General features: G+C 37.1%; 2 protein-coding genes across 3 annotated transcripts; both read right to left on the reverse strand.

The window, feature by feature from the left end:
* Positions 1–6,950: 6,950 nt before the first annotated feature.
* On the reverse strand, positions 6,951–9,727 carry LOC103325825 (uncharacterized). Of its 2 annotated transcripts, none has more exons than XM_008228023.3 (4): positions 9,540–9,727; positions 7,752–7,903; positions 7,394–7,542; positions 6,951–7,302 (listed from the first exon to the last, which is right to left on the reverse strand). In XM_008228023.3, exons 1-4 carry the CDS (start codon positions 9,586–9,588, stop codon positions 7,290–7,292), a joined length of 363 nt encoding a protein of 120 aa, XP_008226245.2. In that variant the 5' UTR covers positions 9,589–9,727; the 3' UTR covers positions 6,951–7,289. The 2 variants fall into 2 exon arrangements, with proteins under 2 accessions (XP_008226245.2, XP_008226237.2); XM_008228015.3 differs by having other exon boundaries at positions 6,951–7,280; positions 9,540–9,699.
* A 3,620-nt stretch (positions 9,728–13,347) lies between these two features.
* On the reverse strand, positions 13,348–18,445 carry LOC103325840 (cell division cycle protein 48 homolog). The gene is made up of 9 exons (XM_008228035.2): positions 18,294–18,445; positions 17,981–18,140; positions 17,317–17,545; positions 16,114–16,880; positions 15,532–15,753; positions 15,348–15,419; positions 14,964–15,245; positions 14,358–14,717; positions 13,348–13,862 (listed from the first exon to the last, which is right to left on the reverse strand). The coding sequence occupies exons 1-9, from the start codon at positions 18,320–18,322 to the stop codon at positions 13,572–13,574; spliced, it is 2,412 nt and encodes an 803-aa protein (XP_008226257.1). The 5' UTR covers positions 18,323–18,445; the 3' UTR covers positions 13,348–13,571.
* Between the last annotated feature and the right edge of the window lie 1,887 nt (positions 18,446–20,332).

Here is a 20,332-nt window from a genome sequence, read left to right on the forward strand (position 1 = left end):
CCAGGTTGGATGGAATTTGGAAATCTGATTTAATAATAGAGAGATCCTCAATTTTTAGCTGGGTAGAAGTTGACTTGTTTATGTTTAAGAAACACAAAAGGAAATGAACATTCGTATTATCGTATACATTATCTAAGAACAAAATATGTATTTGGAGTAACAAATTTTTTTGGAAAAAAATAAATAAATGCAATCAACCATTTAAAAAAATATATATATATATATATATATATATAAACTTATCTTTTTTGTGAAAATCATCAAATGTGGAAAATACTCTACGCACTGTTGGGGTCAAGGGCGGACCTAAGCCTGGATTAGAGTGGGCTCCAGCTTAGGGGAACATTTATAAAATATTGAACATGGTCTTATTATTATAGGCTTATTCCTACTCAAATAAATATTAGCCCACTGCATCAAATTAATATAGCCTGCACATGCCTTGTTTTTATTTTTTTAATATACTAACAATAGCCCAATCTAAGTAACGTAAATAATAGCTCAATCCTCTATTTAAAATAAACTCACTCCTGAAGCATATAGGAAATAATAAACATCAATCCAAACCTATATAAATTTGATTAGAAGCAGAACTCATGTTAAGGCTCTACCAACTTGAGCTATTCTAATCGTACTGATATTGGGCTACACCCACAAAAAGCAAACATCAAAAACTTTCTTCCAGCCACCCAAAACGCCATATTTGAACCTTGAGAGCCTAGAGGAAATAGCTCTCCTTCTCTAAAAAATTGTACCAACTCATCTTCAGTGGGTTCTTCAATCTTGGTAAGTTTTTTTTTTTAAATATTCAATATTCAATTTAATTGTTGTTGTTAAGTTTTTATGATTTAGGGTTTGAGTGAAAACGTTTGGAGATTGTTGATATATGTTTTATTTTTGCAACTTGAATTATTAATTAACATATATGATTTTTGGAGTCTAGTATTTCTTGTTAAGATATTATTTATTCATTCTTCAAAAAAAGTAGTAATGATAACAAGATACACCTTATGCATCTAATGTTGATACTTCAATTCCTGAGGAACTTACTGAATTTAGATTTCATTAGGATTCTTGTTCGAATTCAAATATGTTTAATGCATCTTGTACAATTGTTGAGAACTTGATTAAGGATGGAGCCACTAATTCTATATGTGGGGAAGCTACTGGTACGTTCAAAGCGATGACATCTTACGAGTTCATAATATATCTCCTCTATAAAATAAAAAATTTAGCCTACCCCTATAAAAAAAAAAGAAAAAATTGGGTCAGCCGTTGGTTGGGGTCATTTTGCAAGAGAGATGAACAAGGCTCTGTATTTCCCCCACTTTTGAATTAATAAGAACTAGGCAGGAGAGAAACTTCTCTATCTCTGTTTCATTATCCCACTCTCTGTATTGCTCTCCTCATGTCACCTATCAAGGGAGGAGAGTGATAAGAAAAAGGAGCAATGAAACAGAGTTAGGGAATTATTTTCTCGTGCAAAACTTAGGAAGTGCTTTGTTACTCTTGATGGCTCCTTGAGATGGCAATGAAAAGAGATTCAATGTTTAATACAAATTGAAAGAGGTCTTGGCATAAGAAGCATGAACCATGAATTTTACAGAACTTTCACGAGTGACCACGTGAAGGAAGCTTGCTTGCCATATGATTGTTATTGGGCTTATGAGGTGGGCTACTGGCTACAATGGGTCAAAAGCTGTCATGGGCTAAATCCCAGTTCCTTGGGTATAAATTTTTTTGTATCATTAATAGATATGAGAAGAAAGTGAATGATTTCCATTTCTAACTTCCCCAACGTTTACTTACAATCAGAAATGAAAAAATATGTGGGCCTCACCTTAAAATCCATACATCCCCTCAAAACTAGGAATCATATCAACTAGGAGGGGGTAGTTGATCTTATTCCCATTCCTTTTTTCCCTTACTACCTTCCAAAAATACTCTTACATTTACGATAATTCCAAAACACCCTAGTCAATTATTGGAAAAAGCAAAAAATTTCCCTTTTCACCTTGGTTGCTAGCCTCTATTTGTCTTGTTATGCTTCTTATCACGGTGTCATATTTATTTATTTTTTTATAATATATTCCTTTTATTATTATATACTAGTTTTTTCATCACTCGTCCCATAGTAAGAAAAATTAGGTATTAGACATAATTAACTTTACTAATTAATATTTGAGACATTGGGCTTTTTTGTTTGGGTTTTAATACCTATGAAAGAACTGGGGTAAACTATAGTAAACCCCCCAATCTATATGGTCATTTACGAGTCCATATCCGATTTTGGGACATTTATGGGTACATACTCAACGTCATGAAAAACCTACAGATTGCCCCCTCCGTTAGCGAGTCCATCAAGAAATCCTTTATCTGCCTACGTGGCAAATGTGGGTTCCATTTTTTAATAGGGTGGACTTACAGGTAGACAAATAAATAATAAAAAATTATATATTTTTCAAAACTAATTTTAAATCATTAAAATTATTTTAAAATTGATTATTTTTAAATTTTTAAATTTAAAATATTTAAAAATTAAAAATTAAAAATTAAAAATAAAAACCCTACCCAGATTCTCTCTCTCTCTCTCTCTCTCTCTCTCTCTCTCTCTCTCCCAATCTCCTCTCCTCCTAGCCCACAGCCACCCAAACCACCACCCAAGCTTACTCAGGCCACCCATCCCAGCCTTAACACCTCCCTCATGCCACAGATCTGATCGTTTTCCCCAAACCACAAACCCCAAAACGATGTCGTGGTCGTCGCCGTCCCCAAACCATAGTTGAGTTCAACTTCAAATTTCACATCCCAAATTTCGATCAGCCTCACGGCATCGAGGCTGGTCAAATTTCACATCCCAAACGTGAGTGCCTATGAAATAGAAAATGCTTGGCTGAGAAAAATATCTGAATCCGAATTCGTTTAGTATAATTCAAGGAATGGACTTCCCAAAACAACCTAGGTGGTTGCGAAAGCGGTCTATCGTTTGGGATTATCGATGTTCATCAATTAAGCCGGGCAGCGGCGAGGACGAAGAAGTGGCGAGAGGAAGGAGGAGGGCATCATCTTCTCCTTCTCCACATTCTTCATCATCTCCTCCAACACGAAACGCTTCGCTGTCCTTCGTCGAGCCGTCACGAATGGTCGTTGAACGGCCGGACGAGTCGATCCGGTAGAAGCGATTTTAAATCGAGCGCGTTCAAACAAAACGGGTGTTCTTTCAAACAGGACTGGGCGTTCAAACTGCTTGAGCTTGTTCTTTCAAATTGAATGCGTTCAAATCGGAGGGTGGGTTGGAGGTTGGTGGAAGGAGGGGATGGAATAAATTGTTTGCGTCTTTTTACCTATTTCTATTTTTTTTTCATTTTTAATGATTTTAATATTATTTAAAATTTATTTTTAACATGTATATAATTTTTTATTATTTATTTGTCCAGTAAGTTCACATCAATTAAAAAATAGAATCCACATTTGCCACGTAGGCAGATAATGGGTTTCCTGACAAACTAGCTAACGGAGGGGAAAATCTGTAGGTTTTCATCGACGTTGAATATGTACCTATAAATGTCCCCAAAATCGGGTATGGACTCGTAAATGACCCTATAAGTTGGGGAGTTTACTATAGTTTACCCAAATAATTGTTATTTTAGATTAAGCCAAAGAGGAGGCCCAGATTAGTTAAGTCTGTCTAAATTATAAAGATAAAATACAATTTTACCCTTTTGTTTGTTAATTACAATATTGCTTTTGAGAAACATAACCAGCGATTCATCGCTTCGCTTCTAGGCGCTGTGAGAAAAGTTGGACGATTTTCTTTCATCATTTCAACGAATCAAGAACTGCAAAAGTACGTACGCATTATTTGAGAAAGGAAATTTACTCTGCTGCCTTTCTTTCACTTCCATTCACGTTTCAATTTCAGTTTCTTTCTTGTTAAGATTTTCTTCATCTAATTTGTTATATACCATCCTAAAAGTTTGAATAAAAAACTTAAGGCTTTCAGGCGAGACGAGGAAACCACCAATGCCATTGCAGAATCTGTATTACAAGAAGATGCAGTTGCCAGAACATCTTTGCAGGCTGATGAGAAGAGCAATTGGAATAGACACGAAATGAAAGAATCCCTGCTGTTGGTAAGAAGAAAATTAAGAAATGCAATGATTTCGGCACATGTTCGTCCTTAGTCCCACCTGAAGATAATGTGCCAATAGAAGCTGTGGACAAAGTTGGAAATTCAAGCAAGGGTAATGCTACTAAAAGTGTTTCTTTTACTCTAACGTATGATGCATCCACAGGTAGGGGGATCGATCAAATTCCTTTTCTTGCTTCGGAAGCAGAGGGAAAATCTGGCATCTGTGAGAGGAAAGGCAAGATGCCTAAAGTTGATAATGGGCAGGCTTCTCTATTTCCTTGGAATGGCATGTTCAGGAAAAGTCCAAAGACAAGGGAAGATGTAGAAATCATGCAAATTGGGCATCCATTTCATCTGGCAGAAGATGCATCCGCTGAAAAAGGGCTGGATCTTTCTCTTAACAGCTATTTGGCTGCAGAAAGATGTGGCAAGAAATCTATTCCCCAATCTGAAGATGGATTGGAAAGATGGCAGCTGCAAATTAGATGTGTTTATGAGGAAAAATGTGGAAGCTAACTATGCTGCAAATCTGAAACCTTCTAAATCTATTTCAAATGCATTTTCTGGGAAAGGAGGACATGGTGAACTTAGTAGTAAATTTTACACTTGTACCATGCCTATCCTGAATGAGGAGAAAAACTATACCTCCCAGATTGAACAAGGGAGTTGTTCTTTGCAGCAAATGGTAAGAGCTTTTCTCCTCTTACGGTTAAAATCCAATCCAATCTCAAAATTGTACTTTTGGAAACTGCATTGCAGTTTTCATTTAATTATAATTGGATTTTTGCTCTTTCCTCGGGCTTCAACCTCACCAATTTGAAGAGTAGAGGCTACCTAGATGAGGAATTGAGAGGGCAAGAGAAGAGTAGAACTACCCAAGAGCAAGGGAACTCAAAATTGGACTTTTAGAAGCTGCATTGCAGTTTTCATTTAATTACAATTGGATTTTTGTTCTTTCCTTGGCCTTCAACCTCACCAATTTGAAGAGTAGAGGCTACCCACATGAGAAATTGACTGGACTGGTATCTGTTCTCTTACTCTTCCTCAATTTCAAGGCCTGGTTTGTATTCTAAACTCACGTCGAAAATGACCGGACAACTTGGAGCCACCCTTGGCCTTCCTGGAGCTGAATTGAGACCCTTGGGAAACGGCAACTAATCAAAACCAGAGTAAAAGCACAAAGGTTAGAACTATCCTGCTGTGAATTCATAGAAGCACTTGCAATTGGTGGTTGGAAGATATCAAAGCCAATACAATCATGACTGTTAAAGTTTCAACTTAATCGCACAGAAGAAACATAACACATAATGCCTCGAACAGGTTCAAGGTTTTTGAATACCATTTTTTTTCCCTTTTCCTTTTTTCACTAATAAAGAAATGATAATTGTCAGTAGGCCAAAGTTTCAGAAGCCTGTAGCCTAATAGAGGCAAAAGAAAACCCTGCCAAATAGAGAAAGCAAAATGCATCTCATCCTCCTCTCTTCGATAAACCTTCCATGAGGAGCTGTTATTAATAATATCTTAGTTTTCCAGGTAATGATACATTTGTGAGCACCCAGCCTAAAAAGATTTGCATAAGCTGCATGGCTAAGTAATCTCATAAACACTGTGATAAATGAAATTTTGCACCTATTTACAGGACGGGAAAGTATTCTACTAGAAAAGAATTCCAAGGAATAAATGCTCATATAATTGAAAATAATTTCTTCTTTTATTTTCTGTTTTTTTTAAGAAAGATAAATTTCCCTTAGAAGGAGTGGCATTGTGTGTAATTTTGATATTTTTTAATTTTATTATTATAAAATTAGGTACTACTTTTTGGTTTTTGGCCTTATGTTAATTAGATGAAATTGTAATCCTATATTCCAAATTAGTAAACTATATTGTGTTTTAAAACTAAAGCTCCCATATAGTATCATATAATATATATTAGTTGTAAAATAAAGTTTTGTCAATTTGCTTTGTTACAAGTAACTTAGGTGAAAATTATATATTTATATGTGCAAGGCATTTTAGTAATCAAATTAGTTTAGGCTATGATTCATGAGAATGAGTAAACAATGACAATGGGAATCAACTTCATTCATGTGTTGCTTCCATATTATTAGTAAACAGCTTAATGGGAATTATTCTTCTCATACCAATTCATTACTTCCCTTATTCCTAAATTTCCCGATTCCTTACTTTCTCCATTCCTGATAAGTAAACGGCCCCTAAAGTCTACAAGTTTAGCAAATGAGAATGTGCCCGGTGGTTTCCTCAATATAGGCTATGCTGGCATGCAGGAGGGTTTCTAAGAAGCTTTGATGGAGGATGAGGTTTTTGGCTATGGTGGTTGGAGGGGAGAGCTTGAGGTTGTGGCTTACGGTAGCTCGAATTTTCTCTAGAGCAATTTGAATTGAGGCTTAGAAGAATGGTTATGGCTCTGGCTTTTATGTATGCTAGTGCTTGGGTGAAGGGTTCTCCAAGACGTTTCAAAGCTTGGGGATTTAGTCATGATGTTAAAGGGTTTCAAAGGGTAAGAGAGTGGAAAGCATAAGGCCTCTCTATATTTTTTGGGCATCGACAAGACAATGTTGAACAATTAAAAATCCAACATTATCAAACTATGAAGGCGTGACAGAGTTTTGTAGGTTTTATGTTATGGTGTGCCAAAATTGTTGTGTGTGTTTTGGTCTTTTGCTTTTGGGTGTCTTGCTTTCTATAGCACTTGAAACTTTTGTTTTACGTTCTCTGTTCAACAGATGATGAACAATATAAGATGTTCTGCCATTGTTGTAACTGAGTATTGGACTACACTGGAGAGTGTAAATAGTGCTTCTCTTAACAAAAGGTATTATATCCCTCATCAATAGATGTGATTAAACTTGGGGTGTTTGTGTGATCTTACAATACAAATATATACATCACCCATCACTTGATCTACAACCAATGCAGCAATTGACAGACTACAAAACAAAGTACATTTTAAATCTTCCAAAGTAGAAGCCTACAAGCCGATATATGTCTTACATATGCGTCAAATGTGCGGTCTCCTCTATCTGAAGCAAAAGATGGTTACAGCAAAACTATCTTTCCACGGCCACTGCAGGTAAGGCATGATCGGGCAGAGGAGCACTTTGTACAGTAGCTCCATTTCTTTGGAAGCCTGATGCCATTAAGGAAGAATTCTGGCATTAATGGAACCCGAAGTGTTTGCTGAGAGAGAAAGAGAGAGATAGTGGAGAAGGAAAAGTGAGAGAAACTCAAAAGAAAGTGTACCCTGCTGTGTATCGAGTGGCCATATTCTTAGAAGCCAATCTTGCCCTCTCAGCACTTTCATCTGAGAGTCTCTTAAGAACGAAGCCTTCACCTTTGCATTCAGGACATATACCAGAACCACCACAGGCTTCACAAATTTTCATAGGAACCTGCACTTCTGAAAAGTAGTTCATTTGGAGAGAGAGCTCAAGCATAGGAAAAGAGACAAGGCACAGTCATGACTGCCCGCTCATTACTTTCCTCTCACTGTTGAATATGACATATCATGTCTTTGTAAACTACTTTCCCACCTCAGTTAGATGAAAGTAGTGCTCAGTTAAGTTGAGTTGATTTCTTTGTTTTAGAATTAAGTACATACCTCAGCTGCCTCAGAAGCTTTGGTTCTCCTCACAAGAATGGTAGCTGCTGTACCAACAACTGCAGCAGCAATCGCTATTGAAGCCGCTGTTTCAGGTAGAGCAGCAGATACCAAGGATGGTCTTCTTCTTTGCTTTTGCAGCTTTACATTGACTGAAGAACAAAAGTTAGGATCCAGCCATTAAAGTGCATTATATCATAAGACAATTCAGCCAGCAACGCTAATCATTCAACAATATAGCCTTATACTTTAAGAAACATCAAAACATATGAACCAGGAAGAAATTTTTCCAGGTAATTTAACTAAGTTCTTGCTTGCTGATGGAGGATTTCACAAACTTGGTTAAGCATTGTAAAAAATTAAAAACTATCTACCATAGTAAGTGGCATGTATTGTAGCCTGAATTGTACAAAAGAAAGCTGAAGTATCAAAGAACAAAAACATGGAAATTCCATGATGTTATGATTTGTACGTTTCAATTACACTTCTTATAAGCTCCCACTCTGCATATTTCGTGTTTTAATTTTTAGCTCACCAGCCTCAAATCCAGACGACTGATACGGTAAAACTTAGTATGATAATTAGGTGTAATAACACATTGTTTTCCATCCCTAAATTTAAGTAACAGATTAGATCAGTTGTCCAATAGAGCTAAACGAATATCACTCAACACTGCAGAAACCCGCCCAGACTTGGTAAAAAAACTATTCAACTTTAGGTACATGGGCATATATAGACAACAATGTATAGAGTTCTGTACTAGTTGTTGTGCCAGTTGGATCATGTGTACCGGGAAAGAAATAGACAAGTCCAGGACCCCCACATGATACATGTGAGCGCTTAAGTCTCAAGAGAAGTTGAATGAAAAAAACAATTTCCTACACAAATGGTAAAGCTAATTATGGAGTATTCAACATAGCCTAACATATTTCCAGCCTTCACAAGGTTCAGGTTCCTCCTTGTTCCCTACCAGTCGCATTAAAGTTCAACCTAAATCCTAAATATCACCATCTTGCTCCCTCCACCCCATCTTATCTTTTTCACTCTCCATCTCCCTAAAGATGGTGTGCTCAATAGAATCTCTAAACCCATATTAGCACAAGAAACAAAGTCTTCACTAACCAAAAGCAAGTAACAGAAAAGAACCCACTAGTGTAGTGGTTTGGAGTAATTGCTCCCCCAGACAAGGTTCTGGGTTCGAGTCCTCGTATCCTGAAATAAAGAACACTTTTAACTCCCAGAGAAGAAGCTATCCACCAAACCAAACAAACCAAGAAGCACCATCCAGCAAGATCAGATTGACATTATGGTGGGCTTTATTGAGCATTTGAGAGTCATTAGGAAGTGGGTTCTAATGATTTGGCTATGCCACCATACCCATTCATTGTAATCTTTATGGAGGAAGGTTGCTGTTGAAATGGTTTTCATAATTATAACAGATAAAAAGATGGCCCTTTTGTTAATGACTTTTTCATAGAAATTAAGAGTTGTTGAAGGTGTTGAATTGAAGGGATACCAATAAATGGGGTAACTTAAAATTTGATGGTGGTTAAAGAATAGATGGCTTATCTCGTTTGTCTCATGTCTTGGACACATTTCTGCTGCTTACCAACCTCCAGTACCAAGATTTAAAATTTCTAAAATGAAATCAATCAACAACCTTCACTTCCCATGTATTAACACTCTCATGAAATGGAAAGATATGCAGGTGCACAATAAAGACATACATAACGGCCATGGAAGTTGAAGTTTGATGCTTGAAATAAACCAAAAATAGGGTTATCTTACTCTGAGGAAGGGAAGAAAATGATAGTTTGCGCACAGCCAGCTCCATCATTTACTGTGTTTCCGAGTATGGCAAACACCAGGCTCCGAGGAATATAATTTGCTCTGGTCTCTTAACTGCCTTATCTGCGGGGGCTGGTCTCTATTTGCCATTGATTATGTATACAATTTCAGAACTGCCATTTTATTTTTGGAATTCAAAATTAGACATGGTAAGGGTTTGGGTCGTGTTGGATTGTGCGAAAATATCTAAACCTAACACGATCACACGTTAAGCTAACGAGTGAAGAAATGCAAAAATTGAACCCGTTTCAACCTGTGCCCCAACTCGTGACCCAAATAACCCATTGAAATAATTTTAGTAAATAAATAAATCACTAAAAGAAGTAGCTAATAGATTCACTCATTTTCAACACCACCCAATAAACTTCAGCCATAACATTGATGTTTTTTGTGAGTGTTCATCTTATGTTAACAAGCCGTATACAATTTTATTTTATTTTTTAATCTACTCAAATCGTGCATAACCCTAGTAGAAATTGGTTGAAAATGGGACATACATGTGACTCAATTATGCTAAAGCTCACACATTAAAATTGAATGTACTAAGGAGCACTCCACGACTAATCTTTTTACATGCAATCATATTTGAACAACATGTAAGGTAAATTAATATATTTTTTTAGGTTTGAAGTTTAAACTAACAACTCGTTTATTGCTTATTCTTACTTTTGAACCTCCCGTATATAGGGGTAAAGATGTCTTTGACACTGAACGTACATATTTCTCCAACAACAAGAAGAATAAAAAGAACACATACATACTTCTTTACCATAATATCAATTCTTGAAAGTTGGTATTGTCTACATCACTAGAGTAAGTATATGTCCTACTGCACTGAGAACATTAATCTTTATGTGAAATGTAGTTGCTGATCTACAATTCTCAGAAGAGGCAAATTAAATTTCATAAAAGTTGTTAAACCCACGATGCAAAAGATGTCAATGGATAGTGGTTGCAGCAATCAAATTAATTCCTTCATAATATCTTTAATGTCTTCTTCTTCTTCTTCTGTGGGAGTAAAGCTTCTCAATTGCTTCATTATTTGCATTTTGTTTGTTGGAGAGGCAATTATTAGGTGGTATAGACTTTATTATAATTCATAATATGCTTTTTTTTCCCTTCTGGAATTAAGAAACATCCTAATTATCTTAAAAAAGGAAGTAGTTGGGCAATTTTTGAATCCTTGTTACTCTACTATTTAGTAGTTGCTTGCTTATGGGTAGATGCTGCTAATGCGATCATGTGGCGGCGTTACGGTCATATTTAAAAATTATCCTTATTAACAAGTTTTTAAAGAGAACTTCCTAAATATTATTTTGTCATACAAGTTAAATCCAACTTTCATGTATTTTAATTAAGCACCTCTGTTTTCGTTCTCTGTATGTTTGTTCAATTTATGTTCTCTTTTTTTCAGATTTCTTATAACAAAGGTACAAAAGGTGAGTGTACTGCAGATACTTCTTAAATCCTAAAGTTGTTGGGCTTCTATGAAGTTTCCTTTCAACCAAAATTTTAAATTTTAAAATAAATAAAAAAAAAATTTGTCACTTGGCGCCTCTCTCTCTCTCTCTCTCTCTCTCTCTCTCAAAATCAATTTCACTTTTTTTGGGTTTGGAAAAAGGAAAAAAATTGAATTGATCTGGAGTTAATAATGGGAAGATATAGAGGGCCGGGTGCAAACCGTGCCATATGACAGAAGCTCACGGGCATCCTCCTTTCTCAACAGTCTAAAAAAGCACCCACCACACACCAACTCATATCATATCATCAGTCAATACTCATCACCACCACCACAACCCCAAAACTAATATTTGCATTTGAATTTGCTAGCGATGAGCTGTGCACCCTCTGCCTTGTTCAGCTACTCACGAGCCCATTTAAGACCCCTTTTCAATTTCACCTCCTTTTCCGCAACACTAGCCCCATAAATAAAACCCCCTATAAACCCCTCTCACCCTCAAACCAGCCCTCAAATTTACATTACATTACATTCCTCACAAACTCAGAAAACCCTCACTCAAAAACATATTTCAGACATGTCCTCCTCTATTCTCTGCATTGCCCTCATATATTCCCTGCTCTTCTTCACTTGTTTTGACGTCTCTTTGGCTGCAAGAAACATCCCATCTAGCGCCCCGAGCACAATGGTGAGGCCTTTGGTCAAGGAGGGGCTAGATCACTATGTGGGCATGAAGCCTCAGGACTTGAATCACAAGCAACAAGTTTTTCATGGGAGGGAAGTGAAGGGTTGCTTGCCAAAAGGGTTTAGGCATGCCTCGGCTCCAAGCCGGTATGTGAACTATCACGCACTTGGCCAAGGCTGTTCTTCTATGCGCTCCAAGAAACCTTGATGGGGAGGACTGGGGAAAAGGATTGAAGTGGTGTTTTGCATATGATTTCCGCGTTTTATGAGTGGTGGATTAATGGATTGTATGTGCGGATTATACATATTACAAAGTGTCTCTCACAATATGCATGTGAGTCTCACTAGTTTGTGGTGAATTTACGTATTGTGAGAGTAATTTTATATAACTGGCACTTATGAAGATTCCTAGAAAGGGATGGAATTGAGAAACGTATAAGTGTTAAGTATACTTTTGAGTAATGATGGTTAAATGAAAAGTGGTTTATTTAATTTATTACGTTTATTTTTCACCCATATCAACAAGTTTTTGAACCAAAGATTCTCCCATGCGCCATTTTCCTTTTCTTTATTTTTATACGCTATCCTACGTTTTGATCACAGAATGCAAAAGGCAAATATTTGGCCGACTTTGAATCTCCAGCAAAAATTTCATATGAATTCTTTATAATAAATAAATAAAAAGTTCATTTCACGTGAATAGTAAGATTGTGTTTACATCATGGTTAAAAACTGGTGACCGATTTCCCTAGCTTGGAGCTTGGGACTCTGGGTTTCGAACTGTGGAGGTGGAAAGTGATTCCAAGGTTGCTGTGACTCTTCTTCATTCTCTCACTATTGCTACCCACCCCCTGTTCAGTATCATCAATTGCTGCAAATTAAAAATGAGTGCTGATTGGGTTTGCTCGGTTAGACACATCCTTCGTGAACAAAACTGTGCAGCTGATGCCTTGGCTGCTATTAGTTTTGATTTTAGTCCTGGTCTGCATATCCTTGATGAGATACCAGCTTGCATTGTTGAAATCCTGGCTGCTGATGCAAGGGGTGACTCCAGGCCTCGTCTTCTCTGCTTCTAGTTTTGCTGGCTTGTGTTCTTGGGCGTTAGCCCCCTGTTACCCCAAAAAAAAAAAAAACTGGTGACCGATTTCCGACATTTCTCTTAATTTTTGAGTCATCGTCCATGACACCAGGCACTAAAACCTGGCCCATCTCAAAGGGTGAGAAGTCATGCACCTGACTTGAAGCCGGCCTAAAGCAAAATCACATCATCGGCAATTTGACCTGTAAAATACCTACAATTCTTGCAATATTTCAGTTTCTTTTGTCCATTAGGTGAAGGCTCGGGTAATTCCACAAAATCCAGCCACTCCAAAATAATTTAGAGCTGAGATTAAAACAACCCTCCCAATCCACTATAGATCATCCATAGACCAAAGTCAAGTAGGCACGGAAGCAGCGGACTCTATACTCACCACTCAAAGTCGCAATCCATCCCATCTGAAGAGGAACAACATAGCAAAACTGGTAGCATCTAACTCGACTTCATCCAGTACAGACAACTTATCTATTTAAACAAAACAAATTCCATGAACATAGTAAGCGGCCTTTTTCAATCCATCCATCCATTGATTGATAGAAATAGATTAACAGCATATGAAACTTGAAACACCATGTCATCCTAGCAAACCCCACAAACTCTTTAATACACAGAAGACTAGTCATAACTATGAAAAGGAAAGGCTTCCTCCAGGGTGACAAGAGGAGCAGACAAAAGCATATCAGTAGACACAAATGTCACCCGAAACCATGCATATATAAATAAATATTAACTAACTATACAAATCATCTTCGTCAGCCCCACCAGCAGAAGTTGCGAATGGATCAGCACCAGTTGCCCCAGTTGGGTTATCAGCAAACCTAAACTCCGTTCCGAAACCCCTGGACTGCTGCAAGGTCTGAGCAAAGGCCTGATATTTGCGAATATCTGCATCGCTGACACTCCTACGAGCATATTTCATTGACTCCTCAAAATGAGCAGCTTTAATCTCTGCCACTTCGTCATCGATGTCCTCATCCATAGAATCTGGATTCTCCCCTCTCCTTCTCTCCCGCTCTATATCCTGCAATCACATCATGCGTTAATGATATATAGAACTTGTGCAGAATTTACGTTACATGCAGTGTCAATCCATGTGTACAAGGCTAGATAACCACATCCCAAGTTTTGGGATGTGAACCAGAGAGATTTGCATGTTTCATCAAATGGAACCACCCTGTTCAAAGCCATTCCCATTTTGCATAAAAATATTGCCATATAAAGCCCCTAATCGCTACAGCCAAAAGAGATGAGCACAATGAAATCAGATATGCAAGGCTTGAAAATCAAATTGGTAAGGTTCCAAGTTAACAGCTCTGAACAAGCAGAGCTTGTAGTTTCAAGAAATAACTTAGTTAAGCAGCCAGGATCAGTTATTCATGCGAGAACAAGTTTGTACTTCACATTTGGTCAAGAGGAAAGGTACAATCATGAAAATGTAAGCTATCAACGTTTATGACCAGTATAAATGAGCAATATTAGGAAGGTGAAGAAGCAATAAGGACAAATGAGGAGATACCTTCTCAATATTTTCTCTTATGGCATACTTGCAGGACCGCTGGCAGATCTCTGTGATATCAGCCCCACTAAAGCCCTGTGTATACCTGGCCAATGCTCTCAAATCAACATCTTTTGAGACAGGTGATTTTCTCAAGCAGGATTTAAAGATTTGGAAACGCGATTCTTCATCAGGAAGAGGAATATAAATCAATTGATCAAGACGGCCAGGTCGGAGAAGTGCTGGGTCAATGATGTCAGGTCGGTTTGTGGCCCCAATAATGAAAACAGTCTTTTTTGCTGTCATGCCATCCATTTCAGTCAGGAGTTGGTTAAGAACCCGATCAGCAGCACCCCCTGCATCCCCAGAACTGCTTCCTCTCTGCAACAATCAGTGTGAAGTAAAATCAACAAATCAAAAGGAAACAAAAGCAAATTATGGGCACCCTAACAAGGTTAAATTACTACTATTCTGCTATTCAACTATATTGAAGCAAACACTTCTCCTACACAAACTAATAAGCAAGTGGAACCAAATTTGCAGTTCAAATTTCTGATGACTTTAATGTATGAAAATCATATGTGCATAGTTAAAAGCAAATAAAAGTCAATAAATGATAAAACTGACCTGCGTAGCAATGGAATCAAGCTCATCAAAGAAAAGGACACATGGTGCAGATGCACGAGCCTTGTCAAAGATTTCTCGAACATTGGCTTCACTCTCACCAAACCACATGGTGAGTAGTTCAGGGCCTTTGATACTGATGAAGTTAGCTTGACATTCATTTGCGATTGCCTTGGCCAAGAGAGTTTTCCCACATCCTGGGGGTCCATAGAAAAGGACCCCTTTAGAAGGTGACATGCCAAATTTCTCAAACTTCTCTGGGTGCTCGACAGGATATTGAACAGTCTTCAAGAAAACAAGGCAGAAACAAAAAAGACTTGGTTGTAAGCACTAAGCAGCAAAAGTAACAAGGTATAAACAGAATACCAATACAATAAACGTTATTACCTCTTGTAGCTCCCGCTTGACATTTTCAAGGCCTCCAATATCCTCCCAACTAACATTGGGAACTTCAACCACCTGACCCAAATCAAAGAATAGAAAGAAAGATTAAATAAAAAATCATATCTCAAAAATATAAAATGATAATTCTATACAACACTAGATGGAATCCAAGCCGAATAACACTCACCGTTTCGCGCAAAGCAGATGGATTGCTTGTTCCTAGAGCAGTCTGGAAGTGCTCATTTGTTACAGCCATTGAGTTGAGTATCTCCGCATCAATGGTTTCATCTTCCAAGTCAATCACATCCATCTTCTCCCTAATGCATTGCAGTGCAGCTTCAGTGCAGAGAGCAGCAAGGTCAGCACCAACATACCCATGTGTATCTTTGGAAATCCTCTCTAAATCAACCTGAACAGCAGGAAGCATAATTTATAACAGCTGAAGGAAGATAAAGAATGAACAATATAAACCAGATTGGCATTTAAGAAAGAAACTTTTACAAATGATCCAGGCCAACTTTGTGAACACATAACCAGATTTTTCAAACTTACAGTATGGTCCATCAAACCTATGCTTTAGTAATCATATGTAACACGTATAACTTGCAGTTTCCTTTTGGTTTATAGGATAACTTATGGTGTCACTAGCTTGTTTAAACAGATCCAGTTAATATTAGGGAACCTACCTAAACTGTCATCATCTATTCCAGATACAGTACATGCTTTACCTTTAAAACAAACTTAGAGAAAAAGAACAGGATCAACTTACATCATCAGAGAGTTTCATGTTCTTGGTGTGAATGCGAAGAACTTCAAGGCGCCCAACTTCATCAGGAACACCAATGTCTATCTCCCTATCAAACCTACCAAACCTTCTCAAAGCCGAGTCAATACTGTTTGGACGATTTGTAGCACCAATAACAATAACGTGAGCTCTAGATTTCAATCCGTCCATCAGAGTCAAAAGTTGAGAAACAATCCGCCTTTCAACCTCACCGTGTGTCTTCTCCCTCTTAGGAGCAATTGAATCAAGCTCATCAATAAAGATGATTGATGGGGCATTCTTCTCCGCTTCTTCAAATGCCTTTCTGAGATTGCTCTCACTCTCTCCAGCCAATTTAGACATAATCTCCGGCCCATTAATGCAAAAGAAAAAAGCACCAGTTTCATTGGCAACAGCTCTGGCTATTAATGTCTTTCCTGAACCCGGGGGTCCATAAAGTAGAATTCCTTTTGGTGGTTTCACACCAATAGATTTAAACAGTTGAGGATGCCTCAGTGGCAGCTCAACTAATTCACGGATTTGAGCCATCTGCTTCCGAACACCACCCACATCATCATAACCAACTTCATCCAACCTTTCCTCATCCTCCCTTTTCACTGGTTCCCCCTCACAGAAGATCTCAGTGTCTGGGGCAACCACACAATATTCTCCTGGGTCTGTTTCAATAACCTTGAACTCTACACTTCTCATTCCTCCTCTGACAAGGAACAGATCTCCTTTCCTCACAGGGCGATAAGCTTCCAAAAAGTAAGCTGCAGGCAAAACAAAGGGATAGAGCAAGCCAAGTTTTAATGTCAAGTCTCAAAAATAAATCGAAAGAAATTTAGCCTAAAGGAATATAATCCTATCCTAGACAAAAAAGTCAGACACTAGACAGCATGTCGAGACAGTGAAAATCATTTGCAGAAGCCTTTCAGATTCTCCATGAATGGCATGTACAAGATAACATGGAATGGAAAGCAATCCAAAGAAAAGCCAAACTATTTCTGCAGATTTGAGATAAGAACTTATAGAAAGGGCTACAGAAAGGAATAAAAACAAATGAGCGAAGCCATTAACCTCTTCCCAGACCAACAATCCCCACAATGACCCTGGGAAAGCAAAAGTTGTAGAAACTCTAGGATGATCCCTAAGTCAATAATAATTTCAAAAGGAAATAATGACTAGCAAAATAGGTCAAGAACTCACGTTTCAAAAAGGCATCAAAGAGATTTCCAGTAACTCCTTCTATGGAGTCATCAATAGGCAGAATGTGAACACGTTTCCCATACTTCACATCAGGGCATTGGTGTACAGACACAACATCTCCAAGTCGAACCCTCAAATTCGATCTGACAACCTTGTTCATCCTGATTCTTGGCTCTTCACAGGTGTCATCAGCAAGTGCAATGCAGATTGTGTCCTTCCGTTTCTTCCCCTGAAAACTCAATTACAGATAATTAAATAAGCAACACACAAACAAATCAAAACAACTGCAAATTAAAAAAAACAACGTCAAACAACTTGGGTAGGCTCCCGTTGTATAACACCAATGTAATAAGCATTTATTGGCTTCATGCTGCCATGCATCAAACAAGTTAGGATCATGCAAATTTGATAACCTTTACTTTTTATAATTCAAAAGCTTGACCTTCCAAACTAATGAGTACACAAAGCAACCCAACTATGGTTTTTAAACACAGTCGCAATTTCCGAATCTAAGGTAAGTAGTTTCAAAGAGAATACAGGTTATGCAAAATTAAATGACCTAAAACCTTATCCTAACAAAGCCCTAGCGTGATACTTTATTTATAAAAATATATTGACAAGCTACCAATAACAAATCAATAATTTTCTATTAGCAAAAAAATACCTTGATGAGGATAGTGTCACCACGGAAAAGCTGGAGCTTTTCCATGGTCTCTGGATGCATCGAAACGACAGAGTTGTCGTCGTTTATAGCCTCATCGACGACGAGACGGTTCGGCGACTTCTTCCGCTCCAGAATCGCGGTCGAGAAGTCCTTCTTCTTCCTGGAAAACCATGAAATCCACAATCAAAACTGAAGATTTACAAAAATAAAAAATTGAAAAAACAAACTTCAATACATAAAAATTATTACTTTAAAACAAAAAACAAAAAATTGATGGTGGATTTTGGAATATAATGGCAGTTGGTTGACTTACGAGTCGGACGATTCGGCTGGGTGAGCCATGGTGGAGATTTCAGAGATCAGGTAGTATGGAAAACGAAAAGCAAAGAGACCAAGAGAGAGAGAGAGTGTTTGTGTGTTCTTGTGTGTGGGTGGATATATATATATATATCTGGGCCTGATTGTATGGCTTGTTTGGCACGAAAATCGGTAAAATATTTCTAACTGGGTTGTTTGGTTGTATGGAGAAGCAGTAACCCGAATTGGACTTGGAATGGGAATGGAAGTTGGAATGGGAATTACTTCTACGGTGCACCAACTTTTTAAATAATAAATAAATATACTTGTTAACTGGCTTTTCCAGGTAACCGGTCAAGGGTTTAATGCAATTGCAAATTTCAAATTGCAATTGATTACAATTCATTCAATTAACTCGTTTATTTCACAACACATGCTGCGAAATAAAGTGTTTTCTCTTTTCGTAATTGCATCCCAAAAATGCAAAAATATGCAAATGAGTTACCGATTGCATATTTAAATTGTAAAAGTATGCTCATACATTAGCAATTGCAGACTTAAATTGCAGAATATGAGTCACAGTATGGTATTTAAATTATAAAAAAATATACCTTCCAACATGTTTGGTATTTCTTTCTAAAACATAGTGAGAAATAGAGGAAGAGCAAAGTTCTCTATTTTTAAAAAGTCCTTATTCTAGTAAACAAAGGTTTACAATACTAATAACCGTTAGGGTACCATAATATCGTAAAAATAATCCCTAAACTTGTAAATCAAGTTTTGAGTACCAATTTAAAAGTTTTTACACATGGATTACAAGATTAAGGACATGTGTTACAAGGTTTTGGATACAAGGGTACTATAATTTTGTAAACATGATCACTAAACTTGTAAGTTACATGATTTGGGTAGCAATTTATAAGTTTGTCCACCGAGATTACAACATTAGGGTTCATCTGATCCATAATGTTGTAAATCTTCTATTTACAAGGATATGAATCCACATTATAGGGAATTGGTAATGGTGGAACTTGGAGATGTAAGTGGGGGTCCCTATTATAGTAAACATAAGATTTCACAAGATTGAGGACCAGTATTACAAGATTTTGATTACAAGGGTATCATAATTTTGTAAACAGAATTCCTAAACGTGTAAGTTACAATCAATATTTATGTCATGATTTACAAGTTTTTACACGTTACGGTTTAGCTAATCCATAATGTTGTAAATCTCTTATTTACAAGGATTTGGATTCTTATTATAAGGAATTAGTAAGAGTGGAACTTGGATATGTAAAATGGTGTCATTTTTGTAGTAAATAAAGGCTTTCAAAGATTAAGGATCGAAGTTACAAGGTTTTGGATATAAAGGCATCATAACTTCGTCAAAAGGATCCTTAAACTTGTAAGTTATAAGATTTGTGTAGCGTTTTACAAGTTTTTGTACCTCGATTACAATGTTATGGTTCACACGATCCGTAATTTTGTAAATATCCTAAACTTGTAAGTTACAAAATATGGGTAATGATTTACAAGTTTTGCACCTGGATTACAACGTTAAGATTCACCTGATCTATAATGTTCTAAATTCCTAATTTACAAGGATTTGGATCCATATTACAAGAAATTGGTAATGTTGGACCTTAGAGATGTAAAATGATGTCCTTATTCTAGTAAACACTAGAGCTTACAAGATTAAGGCTCGGAGTTACAAGGTTTTGGATACAGGGCACCATAACATTGTAAACAAGATCACTGAACTTGTAAGTTACAAGAATTGGGTAATGATTTACAAGGTTTGGCCCCCGGATTACAACATTAAGGTTCATCCGAGCCATGATGTTGTAAATCCCATATTTATAAGGATTTGGATCCACATTATAATCAATTACTAATGGTGAACCTTAAAGATGTAAAATGGTATCCTTATTCCAATAAACATTAGAGCTTACAAGATTATGGACCGAAGTTACAGGATTTTGGATACAAGGGCACCATAAAATTGTAAACAAGATTTGTGAACTCGTTGTAAGTTACAAGATTTTTTGGTAATGA

The sequence above is a fragment of the Prunus mume genome, linkage group LG1, assembly GCF_029339155.1.
Source record: "Prunus mume cultivar Tortuosa linkage group LG1, ASM2933915v1, whole genome shotgun sequence".
In the NCBI taxonomy this organism is placed as follows: domain Eukaryota; kingdom Viridiplantae; phylum Streptophyta; class Magnoliopsida; order Rosales; family Rosaceae; genus Prunus; species Prunus mume.